This window comes from Anabrus simplex, chromosome 4 (genome assembly GCF_040414725.1).
Source record: "Anabrus simplex isolate iqAnaSimp1 chromosome 4, ASM4041472v1, whole genome shotgun sequence".
NCBI lineage: Eukaryota > Metazoa > Arthropoda > Insecta > Orthoptera > Tettigoniidae > Anabrus > Anabrus simplex.
In genome coordinates, this window is record NC_090268.1 from 318,820,126 (window position 1) to 318,835,497 (window position 15,372).

The 15,372-nt window shown below is 40.1% G+C and overlaps 1 protein-coding gene across 1 annotated transcript in view; it reads left to right on the forward strand.

Moving 5' to 3' along the window:
• LOC136872681 (protein KRTCAP2 homolog) overlaps positions 1-15,372 on the forward strand; it is a 139,568-nt gene that overhangs the window by 27,591 nt on the left and 96,605 nt on the right. The window contains exon 2 of the mRNA XM_068227258.1: positions 4,730-4,884. Coding sequence (XP_068083359.1) covers positions 4,730-4,884 — 155 coding nt within the window. The remainder of the gene's footprint in view (positions 1-4,729; positions 4,885-15,372) is intronic.

Below are 15,372 nucleotides of genomic sequence, written 5' to 3' on the forward strand. Positions count from 1 at the left end.
TGTTCCTTGCGGATCAGTCCCGAAGGAATCTGTAAAATCTCCTGCAAATTTGGAAAGACCATTTAGGGGAATATGGCTTGCGCCTTAACATCACTAAAACCGAGTATGTGCAATGTGGCTTGCAGGCTGCTGGTAGTATTTGCATCAATAGGCAAGGCCTAGTTAAAGCCAACCATTTTAAATACCTTGGACCACTCGCCTCAGATGGAAAGACATTACCAGACACCCGAGCACAAATAAATGCTACATGGCTGAAGTGGCGTCAGGTCACTGGTGTGCTGTGCGACAAGAAAATTCCCACCAGCCAAAAAAGAAAAAAATTGGATGTTAAATATTTAAAGTATTGCAAATTTATAACCTACAATCAAGAGTGCTTCAGTTTGTCATTTTACGGACAAAATGATTATTAGTGCTGCCTAAACTCAGCTCTTTTGAGAGTGCACTAAGATTTCATTTTGCCGGGCTGAGTGGCTCAGGTGGTTGAGGCGCTGGCCTTCTGACCCCAACTTGGCAGGTTCGATCCTGGCTCAGTCCGGTGGTATTTGAAGGTGCTCAAATACGTCAGCCTCGCATTGGTAGATTTACTGGCACGTAAAAGAACTCCTATGGGACTAAATTTGGGCACCTCGGCGTCTCCGAAAACCGTAAAAGTAGTTAGTGGGACGTAAAGTAAATAACATTATTATTAAGATTTCATTTCCAAAAGGTACAATGTGTGGAAAATTTCACGCCAATAGTAACAAAATGATTTTAATGTGTATTCCAACAAATAATTTTAAGACATTCAACAATTTTAACAGATTGTAAATGTATTTATACATGAGACTAACTAGTGACATTGTATTTCAAATATTAGAACAAGGTTTTAAAGTTTCAAACACAACAAATAGTTATATTGTTTTTAATAAGACGACGTAAAATATAAAGCTTTATATTTAAGATAATTTTAATAGTTATTATGGTTAAGTTTGTTAACAGTAAACAATAAGTGTAATTTATAGAATAATGTTACCGGGTTTGGCCTTGTTAAGAATGTTTATGGCTGAAGATGTTCAGAATTTGAACGAAACATGTCCTATGTTTTTAATAATTTAGCAAAAAATAAGGATGGGATCCTAATTTTATAATTCCTTTTAATGTATTGAATAGGTGGAAATCAAAGTTTTATTGCTCTCCTTTAACTGACTTTCAATACGGAAAAATGAGGATAGTCTCTTGCAATATAGTTTCAAGGTCGGTGTGCTTTCTAAAAGCTCTTGAGCATACCGGTTAGTTTCCCTACTTATTAGTTCTGTTAATTCAGGAGTGATAAACAATTGAAAATATTTTTTCAGATATTGACGTCTTAGATTTGTACATTTAGTCCAGGTTGCGCCATAATTGTAAATCTCGGCTGTTCACATCCTACCTTTGTTCATACACTGAGCTGAATATCACTGCTAGTGCTACCGTCACGTTCACCATTGCACTCGCTGTCTCCTGACATTTCAACGTTAGTCTCGCTATCAGATGACACATCACTCTTCGAATTGTCACAGTGTAATAAATCAAACAGTTCTTCTCGCAGGCGTTTCCAAGCTCCGCTTGCACCTGCCATAATGCGCGGCCAGTACTGGCTGGCTGCCAGCTGGGTGCGAAACAAAAGTATTTCGCCTGGTCACGTGGTTTTAGGTGAGTGATGCTGTAGGCAAAGGTGGAAACTAACATACACACACAAAAGAAACCGATCTCAGATCCTACGATGGAATAAGTTGTCATATCCATCGCCGAAAGATATTTACAATGTGATGACGGAATATTCCGTCATGGCCACTTAGGAAGCCATGCGGCTACGACGATTTATTCCATCATTACCGCTTGAAAGGTTAATGATTTGTAATCCACTACAGAATTGTGAAACACACTGTAACATCCAGAATGGTACTGGGTAGACGAGAACTCAGTAGAATATTCTATACATTATATATGGGCCTTAAGCACACTAGAATTTACGAGAAAATGTATCTTTCTAGAAGCCTGGCTAGGCACATATATAAAGAGGTGGTCTTGGTGGTAGAGACGAGTTATTACTAGTTGGAGTTATGGTTTAACAGCAGTATACTTATGACCACGTGTTGTAGGTGACATGCTTGTCTGCAGTCAACTGTTTCAACTGTGTTTTAAGGTTGTGATTTCCATGTGGCGTGTGCTTAGTGATGGGCAGTTGTTAAAATGTGGGTTGTTGATGTGTACTGTATATTTTGTTTGTGACAACAGTGATTAAGGGGCTGGATCTCATATTTGAGGAATCAAAGCTGGCACTCCCGTATTTTGCTATCTTAGGAATTTTGTCATTGGCGTAGAAAGTGAGGCAGGCTTTTAAAATGTTCCTTATTCCTTCTGTGGCCAACTTTATGAGGACATGCCTCTGGGCTGGGTAATTTTGTTTCCCTATTTCTAAAAATATTTGGAGACATGCTACTGGCACGGAGCTGAATTTCGTATTTGTTTCTCTGTAGCAGTTAGTAACTTGGTCCATCTTGACTCACCCTTTCCACTTTTGTAATTAAGGGAATGGGCACTGTGTGTGATCTCTGCCTAGATAAGCAGCTTAACTAGCCACGCTTGCAGCAATGGGAATGTTCATTACTGTTGCCCAGGTATAGTTCTACTGGAGACATCTCTGTCTGCCTATGATTGCAGGTGTGATAATATTCTCAAGTATCCCCAGAGCTGTATGCTGATATTATCATGATATATCAATAATATTGAATCATGATACAAGGGCCTGCCTGTACGGGTACAGTATATAGCTGGTAAGTTCAGTTTCGTTTAGTTTACATAGGCGTAATCATGCCACTTCTTTGAGACGACTATGTCCACTCGCCATTGCGGACACTGCACTCACCGTCACCGCTTCTCCGCGCTCCTATGCCTCAGTACTCCGCCGTGCAGTCTTAAAATATACTCCCTGTGGAGCTATTGGACAAAACCTAATGGTTGATAAGAGAGGCATGCGGGGGCTTTTAAAAGTAATTATAATTGGTGGAGAATGGTAAATACAAATTTATTTATTTATTTATTTATTTATTTATTTATTTATTTATTTATTTATTTATTTATTTATTTATTTATTTATTTATCGTGTCAGAAGTACAAAGTAAGAGAGACAAATGTAAATAGACAATTGAATAGTTTTAAACCAGTTGTTGAGGAGTGCGAAAAGTGGTATGTACCTTTAAAGGTGGTAAAGAATGAGAAAGACTCACTACATTATAACAGAGAAATAAAGAGGTAAGTGGGGGAGGTGCAAGTTAGGAATGATTGTGTGAAGTAAGAGAGATTGAAAGAGCTTATTAAGGAAATTAAATTTATAAAAAATGTCTGCTAAGGATAACATGATGGCAAACATAATTGGCAGTCATACGAATTTTAATGAAAAATTGAAAGGTATGTACAGTAGAGTCTCGATTATCCGACCTAAACGGGACCTGGAGTACGTCGGATCACCGAAAATGTCGGATAATACAGAATAACTTTGAAAATGAACTGAAACAAACTGGAAGGGTATACTCTAGTATTAAAACAATGACGTGTTTTACGGTACTCTGTTTATTGAATTATCAATTCAATTGTACAGTACACGCAGTATTGAACGAAAACATTCCAGATGTCTTACGAAAAGAAACTTTTCTCCACAGATATTAAACTGCCTAATGCCGTACCGTTTCTTCCACCGATCAAGCCACCCAGCACTGGCAGGAAAATTAGGGTCCCCTTCATTAAACTCCTTCTGGAAATACACAGCCTATTCCTGCAGAATGGGGCCAGATATTGGCAGGTCCTTCTCCCGGTGTTGAGATAACCAAAGAAACAGTGCTTCACTTACTTTTTCGTACTCACATTTTTCATTTTTTCTCTGCTCTGGTAGAGCACCCCTTTTAAATATCTTCCCTCTGTTTTTTCCAGTCTCCCACTGTAACACATCCAACATCCATAATCTGAAGCCACATTTTGAAGAATTTCCCCTTTGTCCAGTCTCTTTAATGCACTCAACTTGTCTTCTATAGAAACAATCACTTTCTTCTATTTACTCGCTATACTCTCAGAGGATATGAAAACTACAACATCCGCACCCAACCAATACTACAATGAACAATGACTGAAGACTCACTGCACCTGTCCTTGAGAAAAAAACTGTCCTACTGCCAGCGGTCAGGCCAGTGCTTGTCCCATGGTCGCACCCTCCAAAGCAGGTGTGCCTGAATTTAGTCTCCACCAAAAGTTCAAATTAAGTCTACCAGTGTCGGATAACACGGAATGTCGGATAAGCAAAGGTCGGATGAGCGAGACTCTACTGTATAGATACTTTAAGGCAGAAGCAGGTTCCTAAATGAACAAGCAGACAATGCCAAGAGCCAAGAGGTTCTTGTCAGCTAGATCTATCAGGATGAAGTGGAGCATCCCTTTTCAACTTAACAAATTAATGGATACAGCAAAACTGAAATCAAGAGGGCTCTTGAGTCTCCTTCATGATCTGAGGAGGAGCTGGAGGAGACGCATGAGAAAAAGGCATTGTCATCGTAACAAAAATCAGTCTTTTCTATTTTTAATGCAAAGATATAAGCCTGCTATCTTGTTTAAATTATTAATTTATTACTGTGCTTTAGAACTGCGTATGTCATACACAGTTCTTGTTTCATATATTTTGTTATTTATTATATATGACTCTTTTCCTTTCCTTTTACAGCAGTGTCCAGTGGTACATCTTTCATCCTCTCATCTATTCTGACAGTGTTGCTGTTCTCCTCCATGCAAATTTATCGACAGTGGTTAGCATCAAGCCAACTTCATACCATTCTTGGTGGATATTTAGGTTCTGTTCTCTTTATTTTGGGACTAACAGTATCCTTTCCATTATATTTGTTTTATCCAACTTGTATTTGATTGAAATGATTATGTATAGGTTATGTATTTGTAATTTATACTTGACTCAAAAATGTGAGAATGTAACTCTTATGAATGCAAGCAACCTGTCACTTCGTCAGTATTCATCAGAATGAGTAGCAAGAGTGATAGAAAAGAGGGGTGATGATAGAAACAATCTCCAGACCTTTTCCACTGTCATTTTTCCACTTTCTTTAAAATCCATTTTATTCTGTCTTTCTACTACTGGGTGTTCAGAATCTAGCGCCACACAAGCTCCTCCCCTGCATGGTGCACAATACCATGCTGGGCTGGGCCTGACATCTAGCGGTTGACTGATGAAGCGGATGCAGTCTCACCTCTATGCTGTACCACACCCTCTGTTGGTTGCAGTTTATTAGTTTTATATGAATGTGTCAGGCATGTGATAGCAATGATGCAATACACTAGAGAGCAGCAGATATTTCTCATTGAGACATAATTTTCAAGAAATTGTATAAAAAATGTTAATGTAAATTTTAACGTCAGTATCTGGAGGTTCCTTGGCCATCAGAAAGTGGAACCTTCTGCTCTGCTGCAACTTGCACCTGGAACAAGATGGTGATGATTTTCAACATTTCCAATAGGAAGAAGCAGTGCTCGAAATGAGCTCTCGCTGAGGAACAGATTCAAGATATGTGAGTAAAGGGGGAACCAAGTCTGAAGAAATCAGTCTAGCAACTCTCGTGAAAATGTGGCATGTCTCTAAGTTCTTCCTGTAAAGGCCTTCAAATGATCAAGTTTCATCTGCAGTTCATAAATTAAAACATACTATTGAATCGGATGTGCACTGTTCTGCAGGTGATTTTTGCAATCTGCCTGTGGCAGAATTGTGTATCCCCCATTTCTTTTTATGAGTAATGAAGCTTGTTTTCATCTAGTTGTTACTTGAATATTCAGAATAGTCTGTAATGGGATGGTGGAAATCCTCACACAGTTCAGAGTTCCAGTTCACTACAATAAAGCTGGGTTATGGTGCACGATTCGTGCCAAACGGTTAATCGGTCCTATAGTTTTTCAAGGTTCTATGAATTTGGAGCACTATGTGAATAACATTTTGCAACCATTTGCTCAAATGCTCATGGAAGAAGAAAAACGGTACGCTTACTTCCAATAGTACAGTGCAACAGCTCACACATCGACAAATTTATTAAAAGCTGCGCATGAGATTTTCGATGAATGGGTAATTACCCTTGTACTTTGGCTTCATTGTTTCCCTGACTTAACAGTTTGTGACTTATCATTGTGGTAACCTTAAGTAGAAAGTGTGTAGGAACAACCCACATGCTCTTCAAGCTCTTCAGGAAGAGATGACAAAATACGTTATACTTACAGTAGAATAACTGAAGGTGAACTGCAGTGTGTTTTCCAGAACATTCTCTGCCACTGAAACTTGCACCTGGAAAACATATCCTGTAAGGTAAGGTAAGAGTAAACTTTAAGAAATACATGGGTCATGAAGCTATTACTGTAACCGGTACTTCAGGGGTTACACAAACACAGTTAAAGGGAGGAAAGTAAATCAAATTACAAGGTACCTAATGAACAGTGGCAAAAACAGCAGAAGTAAATATCAGTGAGGACAACTTGACGATAACAAACAAGGAACGTGGGACGATGCTGGGAACCTACCAAAGGCATGGAGATGTCTAGGTTGCGGTTTTTGGAAAAATCAACCGTGATCTTGGATTTTCAAAAATATTATTTACAAAACGTATCTTACAAATAAAAAATAAATTACGAACAAGTTTCAGCAATGCGGAAAACACCGTTTGTAAAATACAGATTACATGTTCTTAGAGACACAAGCTAGATATTCCTTGACAAGAGCTTCCTATAAGTTCAAAGAGTCAAGCAAATATGGTTCATCAAATTACAAACCAAGTTGGCAATACAATCTTGAAGGTAAGAGGAACACAATACGCTATTACAATATAGAGTGAAGTTAAACTAACCTTTCAAAACATTTGAACAACATAATAGTGGCGATTAAGGCAATCTCCTATGATACACCAACGAAAACTAAATGGAATTTAAAACCGGACAGAAAACAACAGCGCTTACTCTAAGGCAGCCCGTTCTGGTAGCGAAGAGATGCTGACGACATCGAACTATGGCAGGCCAAGACCAAGACGGCTCAAAGACTTAAGACCCCCACGAAATGCTGCCTAGCCCCTTTTAAAGGGAAATCTGGCCTAGGAGTAGCCAATCAGAACACAGGAGCTTGCCCAGATTGACCAATCACAACTCTTTCTGTGGCCGCGATCTTTAAATCACTTTCTCGAATATATACGATTGCGAATCTTTCATTTCCAGAATATTAAAACATAACTAACAAAGGCCAACACACCCTGTTCAAAAATTTGCGTCACAAACTTTCTGGAATGTTCCAGTTAATATAGATATGTAATCTACTAATTACAACCAACATATGTTAACCAAAAACTATTTTTTACTACACTGTACAGGTTAGGTAGCAGAATGGAATAGGACTAAAATATTCTAACACAACACTCCAGATCATGCAGTAAGTACTACTTTAAAAGATTTACAAATAAAATCTACAAACACTTTCCACTTCCAATATATTCTACACCTGTGTCAATTACTGCCAGTTTCTCTTATGCGCTTCCTTGGTGAGGCTGCCCACGTTGTGGCGGAGGCTGGGCACTGCAGAGCATGTGTGGCACTAGATTCTGAATGCCTGACATAAGGAAAAGATTTGTGTGTCTTTCTCAAGAATAGCCCTTCATTGAATATTGATGCCTGCCTCCTTCATGAAGCTGTGAACCTAAGGAGAAATGGAACAACAATTTGAATGAATGGAAAGAGAGAGTCCTTGTATGAAAACTGCAATGTGTTTGGAGATTTCACAGTGTCTGCATTTCTGTACTCCTTCCTAGCTATGTTTCCTTGCTCTTGTTACTTCTGGTACCCTCTTCCTGTGTTTGGTCAGTGTTGAAATTTGGTATTTTTAATTTGAATTCTCTTCTTTTATCCTCCGCTCACAAAGGCTGCTGCCAAAAATATTTGTACCCATGTATTTCTTTGTTTTTTGTGTGTACTCTATCCATATGTGCTTACATTGTAAGTCACTGCTCTCCATCTGTTTCCTACGCTTACATATAATTTTCTTTAATATATTGTTTTATACTGTTAATTAATATGGGCAGCTGTGAAAAGCAAATTTCAACCATTAAGGCAAGGAAACTCAGGCATGTAAAAAATGGAGGGAGACAGGATTTGTGTTGAATTATTTATTAACTAGCTCATGTACCCATGCTTCGCTATGGAATTCTACATTGTGTATAGAATTCTAGGTAAAATACTATACACATTGTGAGTACAATTTTATTAGATTGCATTGCTCTTAGTGTTACTCGAGAAACACTACGAGAAGGTCGCAATATATCATTTCTGATGTTAAGTCTGGGTTGGGGAGTTTTATATTATAATTGCAGGCCCCATTTCCTACTGCCAGTCATTAGTCAAGTTTGGGAGTTTAAATTATAATGTTGTTGGTGATGGACTATTCATTAGCAGCTTAGATAAGTACAAAAACATTTCTATAAGTTAATAAGGTGACAGTTGAATATTTGTTATTAATACTTGTTCATAATATCACCAACTCTCAATCATTGACAAGTTTATGCAACGTACATACAGTGTGATTCGGCCGCCCCTTCCAGTGTAGTTTTATGCAACCTATAATATTCATTCTGTCCTGAAAACATCTGCCCTGCCAGTATGCTCAGACTACACAACTGGATATCTTGGTATTTACCACCTCAGGGATAGGACGCCGTAATGTTATACTCGTATTAAACACTGGAAGACAGCGTGTGCGTTCTAGATCATACGAGGGGGGATCAAATATAAACAGGATTTTATTTTTTATTTAAATTCATTTATTGAAAAACAAATGGCAATTACAGTTTATTTTTCTACATAGTTTCATGCTTTGGAAATGCATTTTACAGTGTATGGGCAGCTTTTTGATGCCCTCATCGTAAGAAGATCAGGGCCGTGTCACCAGCTAGTTGTGCATGAAGTCTTCTACACTCTCGTCATCTCCAAATCGTTGCTCTACTAAAGCTTCCTTACGCGGTCCGCAAGTCAGGGCTATAAGGGAGATGATCAAGTTTAGTCCAGTGCATTTCCTGTAGCTTGGAGACAGTTAGAGCTGCAGTATGGGGCCGCGCATTGTCGTTTAGGAGGATGACCTGTCGAATCGGTTGGTCTCGTCTTTTGCTGCGAGATGCAACCCTCGCCTTGTTCAACAGCTCACAGTAGTAAGCAGCATTGATTGTGCATCTCTCGTGCGAAAAATCAATCGGCAAAGTGCCTTGCCGATCGTAAAAAAGAGTTGCAAGAACCTTGCCAGCTGAGAGTCGAGTCTTGGCTTTCACTGGCGCTGCCTCCCCTTTCCTCTGCCACTCCTTACTGGCTTGTTTGTGTTCGGGAGTGTAGTGGTGGACCCATGTCTCGTCGCAGGTGACGATCCGACTCGAAGATGCATCACCATCTACAAATCTTGCTGTAAGACTGTGACAGGCCTCCAAATGTCTCAGTTTCAGATTTTTGGTCAAAAGGCGAGGGGCCCATCTGAAACACTTTACGGAACTGTAGGTCGTTAGTGATGATTGCTTGACAGCTCATATAACTGATTCCGACTTGATCTGCAATATCTGATACTCTAACCCGTCAATTGTCGTCAATAATGTCTTTAACCATGTGAATGTTTTCGTCTGTAATGCTGGTCCGAGGACGACGATGGTATTGCTGATTTTCCACAAGTTCTTGTCCTTCCTTGAACTTTTTATGCCAGGCAAACACACGCATCCTTGACAATGTTTTATCACTGAACTGTGCAGTCAATCTGTGGCAAATTTCCGCCGCTGTAACTCCTTCATGAGCAAAAAATTTTATAATGATGTGTTGCGCAGTGGAGAGGTGCACCTGTTGCTCCAACATCGTGAAAATTACTGACGAAACTGCAGGAAATATCTAACAGCATGCTCTCTCCTCTCCTAACAGTCCCACCTAAGCATAGCAGAAGTGCGGGGCCAGTCCTACCAACCGTTGATGTTCAGGAACAAAAATCCTGTTTATATTTGATCGACTTTCGTATGAACCTGACACGCCAGCCAAGCACTAAATTGATATTGTGGCCGCAGTAAACCTAATACTTGCTATACGATGCTTAGTGTGCCATACAGAACTGTAGTATAGTTGGTAAAGGCGTGGCGGAGCAGGCTTGCATGTCAGGTGTGAGGTTCAAGTGCGGGGCGAAGATTACAAATTTTTGAAATATTTGTTTAATATGTACCACATGCAATGTGAGTTCAGTACCCGCTTTCATGCAAATTGTGTGTGAATATGTTTGTGGCCCTAAGAAGGGCCAATCAGTTAGCAGGTCAGACACCTACAGACCGGAAATAATAGGAACGCAACTGCCCTGACAATGTTTTATTGCTGCAAATGCTTGATGTGTGATGACCATTTTGGTTTATGCACCTTTGGGCCCGGTGTTCAATAGGCCGTCTTGCGCACTGAAGCATTCCAGGTGTAATTGCTCGGCAACCGTCCGTGGTGAGTTGCCGGAGCTGGTCGGGGTTTTGTGGCGTTTGAGTGTAAACGACGTTCTTCAAATGTCCCCACAAGAAAAAGTCTAACGGCATAAAATCCGATGATTGGCGGACCAAGAAATAGGGCCTCCTTCTCCTATCCATTTCCCTGGCAGTTCCTCATTCAGATGGTTATGAACGGGCAAGGTTGAATATGGTGGAGCTCCATCCTGTTGCAACCATATCATCAAACGATCCTCTAGGACACATCCACCAGCAGCAGTGGGAGTTCCTGACGCAGAGAATGCAGGTAGTGTGGGCCCGTCCAATGGCCCTCAAAGAAATAAGGTCCAGTCAGGCGATACCCCGTGATTCCACACCAAATATTCACTCCCCATCGTACTTGATGGGCCGCCTGTCGCACTCAGTGAGGATTGTCCGGACTCCAATAGTGCATGTTGTGGCGATTGACATTCCCATTATTGTGGAAGCGCGACTCGTCTGAGAACAAGATATGCAATACGAATGTTGCATCATTGTCCAGCCTGCCTAATAGCCACCGACAAAACTCCATTTCTGCTTCGAAATCCCGCCCATGGAGCTCTTGGTGTAGCTCAAGATGGTATGGGTGAAATTTATGTTCATGCAATATTTGCCAGACGGACGGCTGGCTGGTGTTCACCCGTCGTGCAATCGTCCTTGTACTGATGTGTGGATTATTATGATCTGCCTCCAGAACGGCCTTTTCTGTTTCACCTGATGTAACGGGTCTATCGCGGACTGGTGCATGGTTGGAAATCACGCCTGTTGTCCTTAGGCGTCTTTGAACATGGCGGAATGTCGTAGCAGCCGGGTGTCGCTTGTCGGGATACAGTTCCTGGTGTAGACGTAATGCCTCGCATGCGTTTTGTCTTGCTTCCCCATAAATGAGGAGCATGTCAACGTATTCCTCTGTGGAAAACATACTGAATGAGAGAAGAGATTGCAGTACATTCAGGCCCTAACCAGCGGAGTATGCGCAGGGCACAAGATGAATAACAGCGTCATTCTACTGTTTGAATGTGGTAAACTTGGGCCTGTGTTAATGTATTCAAACATCATACCGATGCAAAAATATTTGAATGATGCAGGATTCAAACCGCCGCTGGCTCATTCCGTCGATTGCTAGGCAAACACCTAACCACATCCGCTACGCTACACTGCTAGAAACATGCTGGTAGTACGATGAGAGCAGAGTACATACGCCATCTGGTTCGGTGTATAAGACATTAATTACTGCACTGTTACCTAGTTTTGTGTGTTGATTCCCCTCTTTGTTACACCCAGTCACGAGGCACGACACATTAATTTAGTTACATGGTAAAAGACTGTTGCTATATGATTTCATGGCGTCATATTTTGCAATCGGAAGATATAATATTTCATTAGGGTTCAGAATTGTGTGCAAAATGTGCTCACTGAACATTAGTGCCATACAATATGCCTACAGGAGCATAGCATCCCTGTAACCACCTATATGCACATTAGTCGGGCTGCATAAACGATATTGGAAGGGGCTGCTAAATCACACTGTATGTACACATGATTTAAAGTAATTTGATTGAATCTGAAGATGTTCTTGTAGAATGAAGCTTGTCATTCTTTAATAGGGTGTATTATTTTACATGTATGTTATTGTATATGCATTATAATTAGTGTTTTCAGCAGACTGAAAAGCCTTAAATTTACATTAACTAACTTCACACTGGAAAATATGGCTTACTTATTAATAGGTAATTTACATTTGAATCATTTACACAGCCTTCTGAGGTGAGATTCTGTAAGCAAGGGTAGCAGTTCTTGTCTCACAAGGGGTGGCTATAGCGCATGGGTGACTGATTCTATCCATTTTTGGTACACTAGTAGGGCATGACCAGGAGTATAACAGGTGCAAGTAGTAAGGCGCAATTCTCAGCCATTCGATAAATTAATTAATGAAAAATTCCTGTGCGCTTATGAGCAAGCTATGTTTGCGAAAAAGACAACGAGCTCGTGGCGCAGCGGCAAGAGCTCTGCTTCGTAATCGTGGGATCAAATCCCGCCGATGAGTGATTTTTTTCCTTCAAATATTTCACATCTCTCACAAATTAAGGTGTCTTCAATAATGTTAATTTTCAAATCCATTCCAATAAATTATGTTTTTAGTGGGAAAAGGGTTCTGAAAAATCGTACATGAATAAACATTTCTTTCAGTCACATACATTTTATGTTATCTGCATTGTAATACATTATTATTATACAAGTTTGTGCATATTCTGTTATGTATACTTTTATACGTAAAAGACACTGTTTGTTCCTTTCATCACATCTGTGAAATATCAGACTTCCTCGTGTCCCGCAAGCAGTGACTCATTCTATGGTTATCCTAAGGGATACGCTGCGCACGAACAAAAGTTTTAGGTTAGCTGGCGGGTAAATGGTGTCCAGGCAAATGTTAGAAGGCACATTCATTTATTGGCTCTTGAGGTAGTAGTATCGTGGTATTTTACATTGCAAGATGTCTGATTTTATACGTGACAGTGATATATCTGGACCTTCGAAAGCCAAAGAAAGTGAACCTGATTCAAATTTGCAGACTATTGAAGAGTCAAAAATACAGTTAAAAACTATGCTAGTGTCTTGTGAGCAGCTTCTTCTGGAAAGTAATAACATGGCAATAGAACCTTCCACAGTGATTAAAGAAAACATGAAAATTGGAGCAAAAGTGTACAGCAAAATAATGGAGACTATGGTGGAAAATGTAATTGTTACAAAAGAGGATCTTATTATGTTTGAAGAACCTGACAAAGAAGGCCTTTTCGCAGAAGTTGAAGATTCTGCCTTACAATCAGACAACGAGTACCATTCAGATGAAAAAAGGTTGGAAATAATTCCGCTTGATTGAAGAAAAAACAACAAAAATGGTGGTAAATTTGGTGAAAGAACACCAAAATGGACCCTGAAAACTCTGCAAAAACAGGGAGGTTTCCATCTGAAGAGAATGGATCAGTTGAAGATGTGGGGGGAACAAATTAGGAGAGGTCCATGACCTGAAGTATCAGTTTGAGAACACTTGTCTTGCCCACAACAGACATCCACAATATCTAGGGATTACTCTTGACAGAACTTTGTCTTTCAAGAAAGATCTTCAGAAAATGGCTGCTAAGTTACGATCAAGGAACAACACCTTACAGAAGCTGTGTGGAACCACCTGGGGATCATTAGCATCTACCCTACGGTCTTCAGCTATTGGTCTTGTGAAATCTGCTGCAGGATACTGCTCATCGATATGGTTGAACAGCAGTCACACTAAATTAATTGACACTCAGCTGTATCACACTATACGTATGATATGAGGGACAATTAGATCTACTCCCACTTTCTGTCTACCTGTTCTATCCCATATTCCACCACCTCACCTCCATCGGGAAAATACTCTCCTACGAGATTATAAGAAAATAACTAACAGTCAGTTGCCAATCCATGGTGACATGAATGATGCTCTTATTAACAGACTAAAATCTAGACACCCACCTGTTAGAACAGCCAGAAACCTAGCAGACACTTTAATCTGCTTCAGGCCTGGAAGCAAGTATGGATATCCAGTGCTCCATCAGAATATCACAATCTACCATGGTTGAGAAACAAACCAGAGGGTTTTAATCTTCCATGGAAGACCTGGACAAACATTAACGGGATTTGCACTGATCATGGCAGGTGTGCGGACTCCTTCCATAAATGGGGAATACGGTACTTAAATCGGCAGCGTAGAGTTCTGTTGCTGTGAAGCAAACAGTTCGTCACATTGTGGAGCAGTATCCACTCACCGCCTACCAGGGAAACCCTAGAGACATTTTTCTGCTCTCACCTTTGTGTGTTGGCTATGTAAATAACTTAAACCTGTAAATACTTCAAACTGTAAATATTATGTATTACTACCGTATTTATATGTAATGTGATATGTTAGCCATACGCTAAATAAATAATAAATTAGAAGAGGTGGATCCACGATGGATAAATGCAAAACTATTGATACAGGGACTCGTGATCGGTTTGTAGAAACTCGCCAATCCAACCAGCAAATCACGATGAGGAACTTGCAGCAATGGGCTCTGGCTACTGCCAGCCAATTTCTGGGATTGGAATTTAAAGCTTCGGAGGCGTGGGTCAAGGTCTTCAACAAAGACACAGAGTTCAACAAAGAAAAATGACAAAATTTGTGTCGGAGAGAGAAACTGTGACAGTGGAGAAGACCCTTGCTGCAGCGGAAAAGTTTCAAATGCAAACACGAGCCCTCATTCCACACTACAACAAGGATTTTGTCATCAACACCGATGAAACAGGTATTTGCAAAAGAAATATTTCTGTTTTATATCAGTCATGGAGACAATAAAGTACTTACATTCAACTCCTTTTTACCAGGGTGGCAATACCAGTCGATGTACAACCGAACCCTTGCCGAGCAAAGATCGAAGATTGTGCTTTTTGTGCAGAAGGATACGAATAAGGTCATGAGTTCATATACTGCACAATATGCCATGACCCTATCCGGAAAACTACTTCCAACCGTTTTTGTCTGGCTTGAAGAGGCAACTGGCAAATATAGACCAAAGGTGCAAAAATCAGTAGACGCATATATAAAAATATATGTACAAACATTGCCATTTCATCGGTCCAGAAGCTGACAACAGCATTGTACAAAGATTTTTTGATCGATGTAATGAAGCCATACATGAAGGAAGAAAAATTTATTTTCCTAATTGATTCTTGGGGGAGTGCAAACAAACCCGGTTTTGTCTGATGAGATTTTCACAGATGAAGATGATATACCACCGTGCACCAT